Source organism: Larus michahellis, chromosome Z (genome assembly GCF_964199755.1).
Source record: "Larus michahellis chromosome Z, bLarMic1.1, whole genome shotgun sequence".
NCBI lineage: Eukaryota > Metazoa > Chordata > Aves > Charadriiformes > Laridae > Larus > Larus michahellis.
In genome coordinates, this window is record NC_133930.1 from 64,922,746 (window position 1) to 64,943,028 (window position 20,283).

The following is a 20,283-nucleotide window of genomic DNA, read 5'->3' on the forward strand; positions in this document are numbered from 1 at the left end:
TCCCTGGGTGCTTGTGCTTCCCATACAACTCTCCCACTCCTTTTAAAATCATATGGTTTAGGCTCAATTTCCTACGGCAAAACCTTCCACGGTAGACATTAGACAGCAGCACTGTAAAATTTCATATATAGCATAACAAAGATTAAAAACAATTAAGTGACTTGTCCATGCACACATTCTAAGTTAATAGAAAAATCAGAACAGAATCCAGAGCTACAGACTAGAGCAGAACTCTAAATCCACCATGCAATCATCAAACCGTAAGTAATTGTCATGCCATCCTATTAGTTTGAAAGCTTTTCCTTTTTATGAGCTAGTTTTCTCTCAAATATTCATTAGCATTCTAAGTGAGCGTCTACTAATCAGTGGTTATTGCTTATTCAGTACAAGGCCAGGGAAAAACAATAAACTATATAATGAACTATTAGGAGAATGCCTCCCCCTGGCCAAGAAAGTTGAAGCTGCAAAAGTGCAAACAGAAAACCAGCCAGAACAGAAGCAAGACAGCAACTAATCTGTAGCTTTATGTCAGCACCCTAACACCCTGTAAAGCAATTATGCATGACAAACACGCTTAGGAAACCTAGAGGTGGTTTCCCTGCCGTACTGTAACGAGAATATGCTAATCTGTAAACATGTAAGTAGAAAATAACACAAAGCAAAAAAGAATTACATTTTATACTAATGTAATTACCATGATTCATTACTGCAGGTACAGGTAACAACTAAAGATTAATTCAATTACTTTTACACCAAGAGGTGTAAAAGCAGCACCGTACTTAATCTAGCTGCATGCTTCAAGCTCTCCAGCAGAGCTGAACTAAGACACTGCTACCAACAATATTTTACTTTGTGCGTAGCCTGTACTGTGATTAGTGACTATGTGCAACGTTGGGTATCTCTGCCCTCTTGTGGCTACAGTACACCGTATAGCAAAAAAACACCGGCATTCCACACAGCTGAAGCATCAGAAACATCTGAGGAGCCTGAAGGAGACAGGGGATCAGTTCTGCCATCTCCCAGACTTGACAAGAACACAGGAAACAACTCTATCTGCACAAGCATAGCCACAGCATTAAGAGAGCTGGTTATATCATATAGGTAACTCTTCTTTTTATAGAGCTAAACAAATTCCAGCAGAGCACGTGCACTAAATTTCTATTACTCAAACGACATTGTTCTGCAAAAGAGCTTTCACATTCATTCAATTAACAACAGTAGCTTTGTTGGAGACCCAAGTGGCCTTCATAGATTGCACCATCTGCTATCAAATTCGTAGCACTCAGAACACTCAGAGCACTCATCTGGCTCAGAAGTCACCTGTCAGTCACAGATGGATCCAGGAAAGATTGATTTTTTAGGACCGTATTGTGACTGTATTTTTAACCCAAGTTTTCTAAAAAGTTCAACTCTGTACTTCTGATTTAAACCATACATACTAAAAATGCAAGCAGAGATGACTGTTATTTCCAGTATTTTATTTTGGGCTTAAAGCTAATCTCTAATTTGCCCACTATTTTTCCAACAGGTTCCAAAACTCTGTGAAGATGCCGTTCTCCGGGATCATGCATCTTTCAAGTCTCAGCTCTGCAGGGAAACTCTGGAGCTGTCAGAACGGATTTCAGTTGTGACTGCAAATTCAGTTGGGAATTAGCATACAACTCTTGTATGTTCCTGTAATTAACATACAACTCTTGCTCTTAAGAGTAGTAATCAGAAAGAAGGGATCATTAGGTACAATGGCACACCAAAAGCTGATAGCTGACCTGATAACTAGGAATCTGTAGTTCCCAAACCTGTGTTTAAGAATTAGTCTTTACAGAACTACACACATCCCAGAGTAGTTTTTCCTGTTGCTCTACACTTACAATCATATGAAATGTGACATTTCTGTATTAAATGTAAATGTAAATGAAACAAAATTACTGTCATGAAAATGCCGAGGTAACAAGCATGGCAGAAAATTGATGTTATTACAACTACTAAGCAGAAAAAAGAATTAGTTACACAATATTTGTATCAGCCAAGTAATATAAGAGCATATAATTGTTTTCAAATTATATAAGTAATGTTTCAATTCTACAGTAAGTTAAATTAATCCTTTTGGACAGAATAGATACATCATACTCCACTAAAAGTGCTGTATAAAAGCTTCTGATTCTACACAAGCTTCTACACAAGTATTCCTTTAATTGCTTTCCTAATACTACTACCACTTGCCTGTCTTGACCTGGGTGAAATTCACGTTACTGCAAACATTCAGTATCTAACAGGAACTTTTTGCTTCTAGCCTTTTGCACAGTAAGTGAGTAGAGCATCTGAGTATATGTGGGCCCATTAGTAGCAGTCTGGTCAACCACAGCAGGGCAACCTAAATCTCATCTGAAACATTTATTTAAAGCTTTTGTCTTCTGCAGGTTTTCCTGTTCTTTTAGTTATCCCCAGCTCTTACTTATGTCCTTACAATCTACAATTATTTAAACTTTGACATATAATATCACGCATAAGAAAAACAAAGGACAGTTTAGTTCGATGACACATACATATACAAGATTCCATAATCACAGATAAAATTCCAGTTGGCGAATTGTACTGAAGCTGTTCAAAGTAACTTCAATCGATTCCTTTGACAAATATCACTAAGATAGGATACCTCGCCCATCTGCATTGAGACTTCTTGCTAGCTTAATCTTCCCTTATCGCCTGCAGATCTCTCAGTAACAGCACAGAGGTCTGTAGCCTGGTAATGGTGTCACCCCATACTGATCTGAAAGAACATGGCATTTCATCTTCTCGACTAGCAGTTAATTTTCTGCCTAGACGGTTTGCACTCCGCAACAGAGAAGCAGGTGCCTACCATAACTACAAGTCTACCCATACAGCCAGGCTTTTTAGTTTGGTAAAGGTTAATTTTACCAGGCTACACTGATGGACCAAGCATTACGTGATTTCATCTTTGCTCACAGAGTAGGAAAGATAACCAGTCAAGATGGTAGGGCACTGAAGAAGTATTAGTTGCTGGAAGGATCTGGGATACCAAGAAAAGTGAGGTACTGTGAGATTAGCCCTGCATCAGCTTCTCAAATGAGTCTGGCTTACGAATGACCAACACGAAGACAGCTGGCAATGTAAGACGCTATGAGCACACATAGCTACACCTCACTCAATGAGGAGAGTCTTAACAGCAGAGATCCAAAACCTGATCGCTGTTTTCCATGTGGTATCAGTGACATTTAGTTACTTAAGATTTATTTGAGGAACTCTGACACAGAATATAATTTCTATGCGCAGTGGGCACAGCTCGCAGCTTCGGGGAGAAATTTCATTCTAGAATGTGACGATTCTATGGCTGAGTGGACAGAGAATTAAGTCCTCTCAGTTCAGTGTTAGCCTCTGGCCTCAAAACCGGTTTCAATCATACATAATTTTGTAATCAGATATGGCATGAGTATTTTAAAGAATTTTCTTCATGCCTTACTACATGTATACAAGAATTCTTGGAGATATGGTCCATTTGATTCTACCATCTCACTTCATACACCAGATCACTCAATAGGCATAAACAGGTTATAGATTTAGGCTGTTAGTGAGTGACGTGGCAGTTTTCTAAGGTGACCCAGAGAGTTCCTCTCTTTTCCACTTCCATTTTGTTCAATATTCAAAATTTAGATTCTGACTGAAGACAGTCCTTCTGTATTCCAAAAACATTATCTTACCAGAAAATAGCTATTTTTCAACTTTTTTGCTAATCTTTCATTCAACAGTTAAAATGTGACAACCTATCAAAAACAGCGAGAATTTTGCACACTTATTCTGTTATTCAATGAAGGCAACAGGGAGAGTTGTGAAAATCCAGAGGGCTGGAGCATGTCTCCTATGAAGACAGGCTGAGAGAGTTGGGGTTGTTCAGCCTGGAGAAGAGAAGGCTCCAGGGAGACCTTACAGCAGCCTTCCAGTACCTAATGGGGGCCTACAGGAAAGATAGGGAGGGACTCTTTATCAGGGAGTGTAGCGATAGGACAAGGGGTAATGGCTTCAAACTGAAAGAGGGTAGATTTAGATTGGATATCAGGAAGAAATTCTTTACTGTGAGGGCGGTGAGGCAGTGGAACAGGTTGCCCAGGGAAGCTGTGGATGCCCCATCCCTGGAGGTGTTGAAGGCCAGGCTGGATGGGGCTTTGAGCAGCCTGGTCTAGTGGGAGGTGTCCCTGCCCAGGGCAGGGGGGTTGGAACTAGATGATCTTTAAGGTCCCTTCCAACTCTAACTGTTCTATGATTCTATGAAAAGCACAGGTCATTTCAAAGCTCTCTAGTAACTTCAGTAATCATGGTTTTGGAGGTAAGAGCACCACCAAATGAAAGGAAAAACATACAAAATTAACAAAGAATGGTCATTCTGCGCTTAGTATTCAGCTGAATAAGACAGCAAGGAGTGGGCCTAGCTATAAAAAATGGGGGGTAGGGTAGGAAACCAAGAGGAATGGAGAATAAGTCTTTGGACACTTAGCCATTTGACTCCCATAAGCTGATGCAAAAAATTACAAGGGCCAAATGCACTTTAAAGAAAATCTGGATGTTGAAGAGAGCTCTGATTGCTCATAACCACAAAAGGCTCTATGCAAGTCAGGGAACTACTCCCACACAGGAATCAAAGACCAAAGGCTCCAGCTTCACTATCCATGGTCACCATGTGGTACATGCCCAAAGCCTGTCAGCTAGAGTAACTCTTTCCTATTTAGCAGGAAACACACTTTAAAATCTATTTATTATTTTGCATCATATGACAAAACAATACGAATGATAGCATGGCAGCAGCGTGGTGATAATCACTGATCCTCGCATGCACAGGTGGGTGAGAATGTTTACTTAAAAATACAGAAAGCTGTCCGCCAAACATCCATTACAAGCTCTAGGAGAATTCAGAATAAAATAGATTTTATTTAGCTTTTTTAAAAAAGAAAAAAGTCTGCAGAGGCATAATTTTTAAATGCCTTCTCAACTCAGTATTAAGTCCTAGAGGAAGTTCTCAGCAGGACTTTTTGCAACTCTTCTCCAGTGACCGAGAAGGAAATAATTTGCTAGGAAGAAGCAGTTATGGAAAATGAGGACTGTCTAAGATGAGCGTCTGTGGGATCACTACCTAGGTCTTATTCCTCCCATTATACCCTTATCTGGTTTGAACACTGCATAGAATGTACTGTGTTAGGCTATATTATTTCAGCTTTTTTCTCATTAGGACTGGAAGTGAGGATAACAAGCTCTAAGGGAAGGAAGCCACAGCTATACCAAACCCTGACTAACTAAGGCAACTTACTCCATAGAAGAAATATGTTCCATGAAATTAGATCTAAGAGGAAAACTGAACCAAATAAATCATTTTGCTCTAAAAAAGAAAAGACTTGGACTTCTCAGAAAAGCGATTCTGACACCTTTGATAATTTTTGTTTAGATTTAGTGTTTTCTAAACCCCTCAAAGAACAAAAAGCTCCGTAACACTTTGATATTATGCCAAGACAAGCAAGTATACTTTGAAAGAATATAATGAACATTTTATATGCCTTTACTAGTACTAAGAACATACAATACAATACACATGCCTGATAGCATTACAGAGATCACAAAAATACACATCAGCATCAAACAAATGACCTAATAGAGCATAATGGTTTTGGCATGAAAATATGACAAACAAATGGAAAGAGAAGTCAAGATTCTACTGAAAGAGAAAATTATTTGCCTTTGAGAACGTATAAAACTAATACAATAGACAAGAATTCTGTTGTAGACATACCTCACTAAAATAAATATTCTCCAGTTATGTTTCTCAATGCCCACTGAAGGCTCATGCACAGTTCTAGGTGTATATTCTAAGCACAGTATGTACATCAAGTGCAGTCAGCTCATGCTTCATCTCCCCTGTGTCCCTGAAGTACAGTTATAACATTTTCACTTTCTACTGGAATGTTTCTTCAAATCTTCACAAAACCTCAACTGTATTTCAGGTTCACTGCAGTATCCTCAATATCAGTACATTCAGAATTCAGGAATTCTGGAATTTTGTGCTGCCAGAACCTATATAGGGTATAACTATAGAGTAAATCTGGGAAATACTTAAATGCACCTTTGAAGAAATTAGAACAGTTCGAAACTTAACCAGCACTCTCACTTACTAAAGTAATGCTAACAACTCGTTTTTTAGGCGTCTGGGTTTTGATTTTTTACACTCCATGACATATTTTTCTAAGCAGATTTTTATGAAGTATAAAAACTACCTAAAATCTTAAGAAAAATTAACTGAATACCTACATGAAAATTAGGACACGTACAAGAATAAGCTTGCCAAGAACAAACCCATATATTAGACAATCAAAGTTTGTATCAGGTAACTCATTCCTCATAATGTCTTAAGAAAGCAAAACATTCAGTGATGCATCTAGTGAAACAAAAAGTTCCTCTCATTACAACACAGCTTTGTGGATGAAGAGCCGTGCTTGTTAAATCAGTAGCCCAAGCCATGCATATTAACAACTGTTTGTGGAATTTCAGCCAAATGACCTTCAAATTTATTTCGGTTACTTTAGAAATGCCTATCTGTAAACTATCACAGTTTCAGTACTTGCCAGCAGACTGACATTGGCCATATAAGAAATGATGAAATAGAAAACAAAAATCTATCATTATCTGTGACACCTTCATACACCTGTCTGAACCTGAAACGATTTAGTATTATCGTTGAGACATACAATCTTTAAAGGTGTCATTCTGCTCTGTTATAGGCTCTCATTTGCCAAGCAATACACTTCTATCACTAGATGATTCACACAGATTCATTGTGCCCATTATGGCTTTCAGTCTCCATAACTGGAAATAGGACTCACAGATCTGATCAGAAACTGACAGTTTTCCTGTATTTCCTACTGAAATGATACATTAAAGAGTCACATAGCATATGGTCACTGCAAAACTCCAGCAACACTTTCGAAAGTTACTTTATTCATTTTTATTATATTTTAAACAATGTCAGAAGAACATTAACAGAGTTCATATTCCGTTTCACTTATAGAAGAATTACTGGTTATTACTTGCAAATTATTGTTGGAGCTCTCATTGACCATTAATAGTGTAGACTAAGAACTAAAATACTTTATAATAGCTTTGAGTTGCTGGTATCCAAGCAGGAAAAGGCATCATTCTAATAACTTGAAAAATGTCCTTTTTCATGCATTTTAAATAAAACATTAAACTTTTTAATCCAGACATTAATATATTAAACTTTTAAATCCATCATCAAGATGGTAGCTATGGATGCAGGTTTGGCTTACTGAGCACATGTATGACTGAGCATTAATAAACCTGAATACCTTGACTAAAACAATCAACTAGTTTCCTTACTTCTGCATCCCATCTGGAAACACAGGAATAGAAACATTTGTTGTACAAAGTTAGGTAAAATTATTAGAATAACCTTAGCAGTGATAAAAAATGATAGCCGAGACAAAGTTCAACAGTCCTTTGGATGTAATTATTGCTTAGGACCTTTTTTTCAGGTTGTTTTCTTTACAATGAAATGCAAAAATTATAGGTAGCAAAGTTAATCTTTTATTTAGATATTTGCATACATTTTTTTCATGCTTTCCTAAGAAACCGTGAAAAGCTACAAGAAAAGCCCACACAAAATGCTGTTTAACTGGTAATCCCTGCACAATTACATCCAAACTCGGAGTGTAAAAATGCCCATGACAGAGGCTGGATTCCTTTGCTTTAGATTGCCAGGACCACTGCTACTCAGAGACATTCAAATGAATTTCGAGAATTTTTAATTTGTGCACCCCTACATGGATACACGATAACAGCTTTCAAGGATTATCAGCAACTGACACATCATATAGAAATTAGTCTTGAAAATAGCCCTGTAAACTATCTTTCAAAATAACATTTATTGTAAACACTGTTCTTTGTCTGAAAAAAAAGATACACAAAAAAACCAACATCCACCAAGTTCATATGTTTGAATTTGCACATGGTGATATCCCCCGTCTTAAGCGATGTTTAGAAAGCAATAGCAAACAGTCAATAAAATACAATCAACTCTTTGATCACTAGTGAGTACATACATGAGCGCTCAAAGACATGAAAGACGTAGAAGCATATGCAGATCATAATTCATGCTTGACTGCAAGTGTAATTCCTCAGCTGTCATTATGTTCATATTCTGTGCAGTGTTTATATCACGGAAATACATTACAGTGATGTTTCCTTGCCTCTTTAACAAAAAATAATCTGTAGAACATCTTGAACAGTGCTGCCACAATGGTTTTCTTTTACAACCAAATAAAAACCAGTTGCATTCTAAATGCTCATTATTATTATTTCCACCCATTTTGGTTTTTGTTTACATAGGGGAGCATCTCCGTATGTTCTCTAATTATTAAAAAGCCTTGCAGAATCTGCAAGAGTCAAGGCAGGACAAGTACAAAACCCATGAGTTCCCTATAGGTTTAAAAACACCGTACAGTAAAGGAGTCAGGCTTCATGAGCACAGAGCAAAGTATACCAAGGCAGGAAATTCAAAGGTCTTCTGGACTTAACTTTTGGGGGGGGAAAAAAAATATGAAAAGAAATATGAATTCACTCACCAACTTCCAAAATGCATCAAATCACTGTTATATAACCAACAGAAATTGGAAAATAGGAAAAAACAGTAGGGATTGAATTGTATGCATTAACAAATTTGAACGTTCATCTATGACTATTTTTTGACAGCAATTAATAACATTTCTGTGTGGGATACATTTTGAGACTGTAATGTAGATCTTTCTCCAATAAAGCTTAGGGCCTATCTTCTACGGCTGATTATTGCAAACCATAATTTATTAGGCTGGTTTGTCTATGAAAGAAGATTTTAAAACCCAAGTTACCAGAAATCTGGTCAGCAAACAGTGAAACTTTTTACTGCAGTCTGAGGGCAGAAGTAGTTTTCTGTTTTGCAGGAAAATACAACAGGGGATGCATTGAAAAAACAGCCAACAGAGGCAGAAGATAATAGATAAGCTAGGGAACACACACCATCCTTAATCCAATAAAACAAGATATTAGGCACCATCTTGGTTTTGAACGGTTGTTTGATACTGCTCCTGAAAGAGATTCATGCGCTGGAAATCCAGTTGAGCCCAAGGATTATGAAGATTAGACAGTGATGAAGAAATGGGCACAGAAACTATGGAGTTAATCGTCTTGCAATGCAAGAATATATATGGAAGAAGGATAAACAGAGGAAACATTAACAACTAAATACCTCTACAACAAAATATGACTATGAAGCAGTAAAAGAGATGACATGCAGAATAAACAGAGCTATGAAACATATTTGCTAAACTGAGAAGCCAAAAAGAAAAGCCAATGAGCATGAGATAATGGGGTGGTGAGGGAGAAGTGCAGTCAATCTAAAAAGCAAGAAGATAAGGAATTCACCAAGGATACAAAGCAAACAAGGAAAATTTGAATTCCTGAGGTGACAAGCAAAAAATACATGCAGAGTTACTAGAAGAGAACAACATGCTAAACAGGCCAACTCCCCTCACACCCCTCCCCTCCAATAAATAAACCCCAAACACAAAACCAAATCCCCAAACGAACACACGTGTCCAGTTTTACTCTCTAGGAGACAGACTACTGAGAAAACAAAGACAGGTGTGACTGACCACTAAACCCCTACCACGGAAGAAGGCTCAGAGGAGATGGGCCAGGGGAATGTGCCCATGAAGCTCAGGGAAGGATGCAGGATTTTACTGATAACAGCTGTTGCAAAGAAGCTGACTTGATCTCAACACCAAGGGGACCTGAGGGTAGTCTTTGCTTTAGATAAACAGCTATCAGCAGCTGAGTGCATCAGCTGGTGGTGTGTTTCTCCCCGAGTTCATTAAAAGAGCGTGAATGTCTCCCTGCCAGGCCAAAATAGGGGAGGTTTGTATGTCCTCAGCACAACATAAAGACTATAAAAACGTAAACAATTAACAAAAGAATTTAAAAGAGAGCAATGGGCTTGAGCTGGCTTCAGCCCACATATGTCTTCCTGGTGAGACTTGGGACGCCCAATGTTGTGATGGTGAGCATATTAGAGAGATGTTGGGAATCATGTTAGTATTGTGATTGAACTGCGTGTTGCAACTGCTACATTGTGCTATGTGTAAGTTTTACATTGGTATTGTGTTTTCAGTATGTTTTATATAACTCTGCTAAATGAGAAGTCCCATGTAACATCAACCGTCTTCAAATAAGCAAATCTGATGTTAAACACAACATGTTCCACACAAGGAATATCTGAAAGAACCTGGTCACAGAGAACTGGACTCTGACAACAGGTCAGCTACATGAGGAGGCAGAACACACAGATAAGCAAACTCTCCAGGTTATCTGACTGCAAAACATATTCCTAATTTAATTTTTTAGGACACGTACAAAGAAAGACTATTGGGACAACTAATGGAGAATCTCTTGTTAAGAGTGTCTTTTAAAAAAAAAAATCTAAGCTCATGTAGTTTAAACAAAAGGTTGAGGGGACACAGCTCTAACTAAATACAGTCAGAAGTTGACGTCTGCCTTCTGAACCATGGATGTAGGTCAGTTCCAGATCAACTGCCAGCTAGCCATGTTTAGCTAGTATGCAGCTGCTGTAGGGAGCTAGAGCACTGACAACATCCACAGCTTTTTTCACAGTACCTTGCATTTTGGGATTTTTGACCACAGAAGCTGTGTCCTCTGGACTCATCCATCTGTTACAGGGTGAAAGGAAGCATTTTGTAGGTGTTAAGATTTATGATCTAATGACGATTGATCACAGTGCTATCAAGGACTGGACTCAACGACACAGACAATCCCTTCCTACGTCCCATGTTTCTGTAGGTGGCATAGCACAGTGGGATTTTTCTCTTTTTTTTTTTCCTAGGTGGAGGGAGAGCAAAAGAAATGGAGAATTTTTGTATTCTCTAAATTACAAGGCACTTCCAGCACTCAGGTCCCCAGCTAAGTGAAATAATTTTTAAAGCATCCAAGAAACATCCACATTCCTACAGTTTATTACATCTGAAAGACAAAAGACTAAGATTATTTCTCTTCTCATTTTTCATATTTCTACCTACCTACTTGCCTGGGCTTTACAGACGACAAAAGAGCTCACTGGATCTTCAGTTACCAGCTGAGCTCCACAGATACTGTCTTTTCAACACAGATTGTTGTCCTGCCCAACTAGGGTTTTTAGAAGAGGATGTTCTGCACACATTCTAGTCTACATACCAACGACCAGACTGCATCAGCTACAACAGCACTCTCATAGATGACGAAATTATGTCACAGTATATTCACAAAGCCCTTTAGGGCAAATCCTGATGCCAGTAACATTGGTAACAAAACCCACGGAGTTTATGTTTTGTTAAGTTACACCAACAGGACATTTAAAAGCCATACCTACCTAAACTGTTATTGCTGCTAGTTGGCCAGGAAGCTATCCTATCCCTTAACTTTTTCTTTTTACAAGAGTCATCCGATTTCACAGAGAGTTCCACTTCCTCCTTCCTGATTTCTCGTACCAGTTCCATGCGGCACTGACTAAAATCCTGGAAGGAAATTTTTCCATTTTCATCTGCTCCCAGCTGGTGCATGATCTCTGCGACAGACTCCTCCATATTCAGCTGGCGACACACCATCAGCAAGTCATTCCTAGGGATATTTTTAGAGAGAAAATGGGGGCAGAGGAAGGATGGAAGTGGAAGAAAAGATTGGAGAAGTGGGAACAGAGAAGAAAAAAACAACAATTTAATTTAAAAGAAAAGGAATACTAACTGTCTAATCTGGAAATGCATTAATGCACAGACATTTTAAACCAATAAACCAACTATTGTTTCTGTTAATCCAACAATGGAACCATGAAGCTGGCAAGAAATTACAACATAGAAAGACTATGGAAAAGAAGGGAATATTTTTCTTTGAGTGTTAACCTCTATTTTCATGCCATTAATAACTCTGCTACTAGCAGAGACAAACACAAGGGAGAGTTGAATCCCGCTGTTGATCTTCAAATTGTCTTCTGAAAAGGTGACATAATAAGAATGTAATTATCTTCTGACTAAACCAATGGCTACTTAAACTTCCATTTTACTCAGGACAGGCCAAGGAATTTCTTTTGCCAATGAACAGCAGTAAGCTGAAGAGGAAAAACATACAACGCAGAAAAAAAAATAGCAGAAAACAGAAATACTATTTTAATTAACTGGCTTCAAGACTGTGTCCAAACATTCCGACTACAAAACCCTCCTAAGAAGCTTGCTCGGTACTATTGTTCAATAAAACTTACACTACTCTATCTTTTTTCTTTTTCAAAACTGAGGTAAAATTAAGTATTTTTAAATAATTCTCAACAGTAGCAGTTGGTAAAAAAACCAAACATATAATGAATTAGAAGTTGGTAACTAAATAAAGAAAGGTGAATAACCCTTAACAAGTCTACTCAGGGAACAGGAAAGAAGGTTTTGGATGTTAATTGGATATGAACGGAAGTGGACTATTAGCAAACACCTGATATGCTCCAACAGTGGCGGATGGGTAGCTCAGTGAAATTCCCCAGTCATTTGCTTCATTGGAGACTAAAACTACCCCTCAGTAAACGCAGGGGTCTTTTGAAGATATTGTCATACAGTCTTTTTTTCAAAATGTCAACCACTAAAAATCCCAGTGCTGTTCTTAGGAAAATACAATTCTGTAACTGTAAACACAGACCAAACAATCTTCCTAAGCATACAGAGAAAGCACCTCTGCTCCTTTCCAGATGCTCACAGCTTTCATAAAGAGCAGGAGACAAAGCTGATACTGAGACTTCCCTCATTCTGCTGCTACTCAGAGAGAAACAGACACCAAAAAGAGGTTGAGCCAAAAGACCCTCTTTCATCCTCTTTTCTTCCTGTTCCTCTCCCACCTAGCCCTACCTCACTTTAGAGAGAAAGAGGCAAGTGGGGAGAGAAGGAAACAAAATCTTGAAACAACTTCTCCAGCAACTGAATGATGACAGATACATATTTGTCAAACAACAACTAATCACACTCTAAATAAAAGTATAATAAAATAATCTCTAAGTATAGCTTGAAAAAAAAAACCAAACCAAACTCTCTCCCTTACTGTTTTGCTGCCTTGACCACAACAGTCATAAAACAACATCAAAAGCCTTAATAAAGACAAGACAGAAGGCATCTATTGTTTCACTTCCACCACTAACTTCTCTTACTAGACGTGAGAAAGATCAAATGGGTTTGGCACAATCTTTTCTTTGCAAATCTATATTCACCCAGTTATAGGCTGTCTGCAGACTAATCCCCATCTCACCACACTTTTAAAGAAGAGAAGCATATTTTACCTTTCTTCATTTTCTGTCACTTCTATCTTTAGGAAGATCTCAGGAAAAAACACTGCAGGCTATCTTTAAGAATCTTACATTCAAGATTTTTCAAGTACAACTAATTGAAACAAATCCAAGTTCTCTCTAACTTGTTTCTTCCCACTTCCTTCCAAGTTCTTTGTTACCAGGCCTATATGCATACTATTTCACTATACCTGATATTTTCACTGTCGGAAACAAAAAAAGAGAAAACATCTCATCCTCCTTAGTATCAGCCATCAGCAGCTCACTGGCTCCCTCTCTTGGGTACTCTTTCCCTGGTTTTCCCCCTACTGCTTCCATATCCTGGGGCAGTTTTTTGTTACACTTCACACTCCTTGATACTTTCATTTTCTTCTGCCTTGTGTGTTCCAGTGCCAGTTCTGTCAGCTCACAATTAACTTGCAACCAGACCCGGTTCCACTACGCTGAGCTGCAGCAGGACAAAAAAACAGGGTTAACAGTCAACCAGCCCCCAAACCCTGTATGCTTTATTCGTAAATCAACCAGCTAAGCTTTTACTTCACAGCTCTGTCCTGGCTTGGACTCCTTCTTCTGGGAAAGCAGGGGGGAAGGTGCCTTCGACACTCAGTACCTCCCAACACAGCGTGTGTCTCCCCCATTTCATACTAGATATGGACAAGGCTGCCCGTCTGTCGCAGGAACTTCCAGAACGGAAATGTCTGTTTTCTAGGCAGCACAACAAATGCACATCCTGATCATCAGAAATAACTCAAACGGTGTACTCTGGACATCTACCTCAAATTGTTAACACAGACTGCATCTCGCAACCTGTGAGAACAGTGTGTCTGTTTTCGGCTGAGGCTGTCATCTCTGGAGACAGGACTGTTAAGGCAGACAAAGGTCCGTTTATCAACAGAGAAGCAGAGCTTGTCAGTAGAGTCTCTGCCATTCTATGCTTTCCTTTGTGCTGCTTTCTAGTTTCAAATTTTGCTAAAACACAGTATCAATTCAACCTACAGACTCTACCACATGGAAGGAACTACCAGGAGCACAGTCTTCTTTCAGAGGTAGTCTGGTCTTTGTTACCCAACTTACCCTTAAAAATTACATAAGGGATTTCATTGAATAACTGCTCATACTACATAAATACTGCTTTGTTCTAGTAAATACAAGAAAGTACTGCTGCAGAACTCTCAGAAGAAAGGAAACATTACGTATGCTGATTAAAATTAATCATTACAGCTATGTTAATTAACATACAAGATCATGCACATGAACAGACACTATCCTAGGATGAATTCCACATGTGTAAAATTTATTCTAAAAGATGCATGTGAATGTTCACAGTAAAAATAAGGTGGATTTGAAAAGCCGTGTGTCCACACCATAGCTACTTTTTCCAGATGCCCTTTGAAACCCAGCCTTTGGACAACGCACAATTAGGCACCACACTAGCCTTGCTAATCTCCTTCGCTTACCAGCTGAGACACCAAGAGTCTAAATAAAACCTCTGCTGTAGTTTTACACCTCTTAAAACAATGCCATTTTTATGGTCATGAAACAAATTTTTGAGAATTTTCTTAGTTTAGAGCATTTGGAGTGAACTGTGTTTAAAAATCAGGCAGGCATAACCAGAAGGATCACAACTAAACCCCCAAGCTTGAGTTTCTTACCCCTGTCTTGTGCCAACACTAAAAGTCACACAGTTATATAATAAGCCAGAACCACAAACTGACCATGCTGGAAAGAAATATTTCTTACTGAGATAGCTTTCAGCCATGGCAGTTCTTTAACTGAACAAAACTTTGACAGAGGGGAAACTTCAGGATGGTGTACAGTGGAACAACTCATTCGGCAGCACAGGATGACTTCAAAAAACCATGAAACCTCCACTTACTTTTCGCAGTTAATTTCATAAGAAGTGCAGACACCTGGCTTAGGGCTGTGTATTTGCAAGAAAGACCAGGTGCTCAAGCATCTTATGAGGCTCCTTGCTTCGCATCAAAACATGCATGACCTGTTGCTTGAATCAATTTCAGATACTACTACCCCACCCCAGCAACCTAAGACAAGGCATTCTTTTTTTTCCATTGTTTTAGAATCCATCCACAATGGCCAGCAAAATACCTGCATGTGGCATCCTCGAACTGGACAAACAATGGGAGACAAAGAAATACAAGGAGCTAGTCACCCACTGGTGGAACTCTTCTTTCATCCAAGTGCCTCCCAAAACAGTCAACTGATCCATTAATTTCAAACTATAGGTTTTGGCGAATTAATCCTGAAAACATCTAGAAAGTTTCTCCTTAGAAACATGAGTTTATTGAGGAGGATACTAACTGCCTTGTCTGCCGTAAGCACAAGATGCAATCACACATGAATGAGACAAATTCAAACATTCACTGTAGTCACAATCATATTCCTAGAACAGTTTCTATGTTATAAACCTAGGGCTATGGCTTTGCCAGAAAGACCAGGTACCAAAGCATCTTGTGAGGTCCCCTGCTTCCCATCACCCTTAGGAAGAGAGTAACAGAGTATGTTAGTGAACTTACAATCTTTCACAATTGCCACTAAGAAACCCAAGAAAAACTGGGATTTTTTGCCTTCTGTTAACAACTACTTTTTTTTCCCCTCCAGGGCCACAAAAGGGAAATTACTGACTTTGAAGAGAGGTTCAATTCTCTTACACTTATAACCTAAATAACATGGTATTAGCAACAACCTCATTAAAAATTAATAAAATTAAACAAAAATCAATAAAGACTTCAGCACTTACAAGTTAACTGGATGGTAACTTTCAAAGGGATCAAAAAATTTGACAATGGTGTTCTCAAGTGACTCACAATTTGCTCCGTTTTTCCACATCTACCTGGACATCAAACTCACAAGAAAAAGATTACAACACCACCATGTAACAACAAGCCTGAGATACATACTCAAGTCACTTTTCCCAGATTACTAATGCCAACGAGGAAAGAAAAATGCAGTAACCTGTATAAAACACACCAACTAACTTTACTAACTTTGAAACATTAATAGCTCCAGCTAAAATATTGCATTATATCCCTTCAAGTGTCTGATGTTTACGTAAGATCTAGACTGCTAACTAATTAAAAATGTGAAAGGTTCAGAAAATTCAAGTTTGAATATATTCCTCTGTCTTTGTATTAGTTGTGACAAAAACAGACTTTGAAATACATAAGCCTTTTAAGAATGTTGATTCTTGGTATGTTTTCTAGACACAATACTTAACAACGGGATACCTTTTTCTTGACCCTAAACTAAGCATAGAGGGTGTGTCTCTGGCTTTTCATCTATATCCATCCATCTTCCCCCCTAACTTATTCCTTTTTTGGTTATGATGCTCTGAGAGGGCCTGGGGAGGACAAAGTGAAGACTAAAACCCCACAAAATTTTATACAACTGTGGAATCATTGACTAAGGCAAGTCTCAAGAGAAACAAGTAAAATAGACTACAATCATGTAAAAAACAGCACAGTGCTTCCACTCACCATCTCATTTGGCATACAGTAAGTATTGTGCTGTATCCATACAAAAGCACTCCTTCAGTTACATGGATCACAGACCCTGTGACAGCTTCCTAATGGAGATGGATGAAAAATAAAATTAAGTCCAGGAACAGAATCTGTGAGCTGAAACTGTTTTCAAGACACACTCAAAAACTAGTGCAGAGACACATTTCAGTTTTACCAAGGTTCAGGCATTTCTTTTTGCTGGAATTCCTAAAACTGAGTTCCATGAAGCTTTCAGGTGATTAAGGAAAGCACAAAGCAAATAGCCCAGACCTCAAGTGAAAGTAAAATCTTGTACTGGGGGTCCAACAACTTTTCCAACTCCATGGTAAGAATAGCCCAGCAATATGAAGAGCCAGACTGAACACAAGGACTAAGAAAAAGCCTTGCCCCCGTCTTGGTGATATGTTGCAGACTGCTTCTAAATGATGTTCCCTTGTTAGGCAGCTGGATTGAGGACAGACTTAGGACTGTACAATAGTGGGACCAAACTGCTTTTGAAATCTGAACCCCCAGTACCTGCAAAACTAGCAGAATAATATTACTTCTCTCACAAGTCTTCAAAGGCAGGTTTTTATTTCCACCTGTTCTGTTACAGAGTTGATCTGTTTTTAAACCTCTTGCTTGTAGTATATAGGCGTTTATTATTCCTTAGTCTGCTGACATCTGAGCACTCACAGCAGCTTCTACTTACACATTTTGTTCCTGATGCTGCTTCCAACCAGCACAGAATAACCTGCAGGGACTACAAAGCACCTACATGCAGAATATTAACTCATGCCCAAATTAAGTTTTCAGATATCCTCACTGAATGTATTTGCTTGGGCTCATAAACGATCATCTTATGGGTAAAACACATGTTTTACCACCATGGAGCTGCAGAACTGCATGTAGTTTATAAAACTTTATGCCCTCAACAGCAAAAGCAGCTGATAAAACGTTTGGTAAACTTGCCTCTACTCACCTTTCCCCTAATTGATGCAAGACTATCTATGAAAGGAAAACAATTTCATCACAGCAGAGCATAACCACAACTTAAAGAAAATATAGCAACAGGAAAAGCCTGCTCATGTTTTTTTCCTATATGTTTTCTTGTGGCTACCACTGTTAAAACTGCTTTGGTAAGCACAGCCTTGGAAAAAAAAGGCGTTTTTATCTTGTCAACACAGAAACCAACCAAATTTCCCACCAACACTGGGAAATTATTAATTGCTAAACACAGAAATACACAGCGGGAAGTAGGAGCCCAAGAACCTCACGGCCATGCAGTAGGTATGTTCTTTAGATGGCTGAAGACCTTGATCTACTGCAGTCAGCCCTCTTGGGAACAATAAATGCTTCACCTCAACATTAACACAGTGTGCCTCTGCACACTGAACAGTAGCAGAAAGACAGACTTGCAACCACACAAGGCCAAACCTCTGTCTTCTTTAATTCTAGTAGAAGTGTTAACAGTTACCCCAGTGATGACTTTGGAACTCAGTATCTAATCACTTAGCTCTCACTAAATATCTATGTTAAATACTACATGCTTGCTTCATTTACCTGTTTTATTTACAGGAGCTTTCAAAAGTTCATCACAATTTACCCCAGTAAATTTATAGATTTACCAGCAGCTTCTCTGTGGGTTTTTTGGGTTGTGGGGTTTTGTTGTTTTTTTTTTTTTTTGCCCCCTCATAACAATGTGCAGGGCAGTTCTGAGCTCATCATTTGCTCATCTTCTGACATTCAGATCACTACCTCCCATTTATATATGAATTTTAAAACATATGACGCTTGGACAAGTTCTCTGACAACACTTTGTATGAACGTGATTTGTGGTTTCGTGTGGAGCTATAGCCTAAAGTATACTGTATTCTCTTCGATACAGTAAGGAAAAAGTCACATTACAGTCTTAGGGAATACCTATACTCACTCTAAACACTTTAAAGTAATCACCTATTTCTAAAGGCGAGAGTGAAAAAAGGAATAGCAAAGGACTGTTTTAGGGAAAAAGTAACTTTTATACTACTTTTTAAACACAAAAATCAAGGGCGTTTTTGTCATTTCATAGTTCTGTTTCATATATGTTCTCTCCTGAACACCCATCAAGCCAAACTCAACAGGACAAATTCCGTGCTACTATACTACAGTCAATTAAAAGTTTTGCCCGCACTCAGGCAAGAAAGAGTAAAACATTTCATGTTTTACATAAGGACCATACATTTTAAATAACTAAAGGATTATTTTTATTCCAAAATTCTCCAGTTATAAGGCCACTCTCTACCCATTTGTTTAAGAAGATGCCAAAGCAGTCAGTTTGGGCACTTACGTTTCTCAGCAGTACTTATTTTACTTACAGAGAATTGAAAGAAAAGAAAAAAAATTTTAAAAATAAACAAGAATCCTGTAAGTGGATCTAGTTCAGCCAAGTTAATAAATGAATTTAGATGAACACTAGTTTGCAACATTGATTATAGCAATAAATACTTTCACAGTCTCCTATATGGCAACAAAAATGCAGCTTATTTAATTATACACCAAAAATTGTAACTGGATGTCATCCAGAATTACTAACCTGCTACGACATAGCATATGCATTTTGAGTCTTATATACCCCAAATAACAACAGTACTACACCCTACTACTTGGCTGATCACCAACAACCCACATCGATTTTGTTCCTTTCATTTAATTGGTCCTTCTGTGCTTCAACACCTATCTCTCTAAATGCTAAGCAAAGAAGTTCAAGCACATTAGCAAAAGCAACCACCTAAAAAAAAGTTTAATGGTAATGGCTGTGGTCGAGAGTAACAGAGCGCGTGAAAGCATAAATATCTTCCCTGAAAAACACAATGAATAGATACCTACTTTGTCTTTGAAAAGATTTATTTTATTTTTCTAATAGCACATGGCCACTAGTCACAGAAACACTAGGGGGGGTGCCAAAATATATTCGGCAAGAAAGCTGGGAACGCCCTACTACTGCAGCCCATAAAGACGGGAAGTACCAGCTTGTCCTTGTAACGGTTTTGACTTCCCAAAGTTATGTACCACTAAAACCACTCAGATAACAGATCAAATCCAAAAAGTTCCTTTTAACTGCTTCTGTGAAAGGCTAGCAAAGGAGGCAGTCTTTCAGCATGTCCTTTTAACAGGCTGTATAAACTCAGTACAAAAATCAGTAGGTTTACATTTTTTTAAACATCTCATTCTACTTTTATCAGAGTTTCTCTGTAAGACATTGACACCAGCGTAAAAAAAAATTGTAGAAGAAAATATTTTCAAACAAACTCCACAAACGGAACTTCATTCCATTATTGTTAAAATGACAATTGTCCCTCTGAATTAAACACTAGTTTTACCTTTATACTTCAACCC

General features: G+C 38.3%; 1 protein-coding gene across 1 annotated transcript in view; it reads right to left on the reverse strand.

The window, feature by feature from the left end:
- Nucleotides 1–20,283, reverse strand: part of MCC (MCC regulator of WNT signaling pathway) — a 204,746-nt gene that overhangs the window by 180,199 nt on the left and 4,264 nt on the right. Inside the window, exon 2 of the mRNA XM_074569176.1 lies at nt 11,468–11,715. Within this exon, the coding sequence (XP_074425277.1) occupies nt 11,468–11,715 (248 nt within the window). The remainder of the gene's footprint in view (nt 1–11,467; nt 11,716–20,283) is intronic.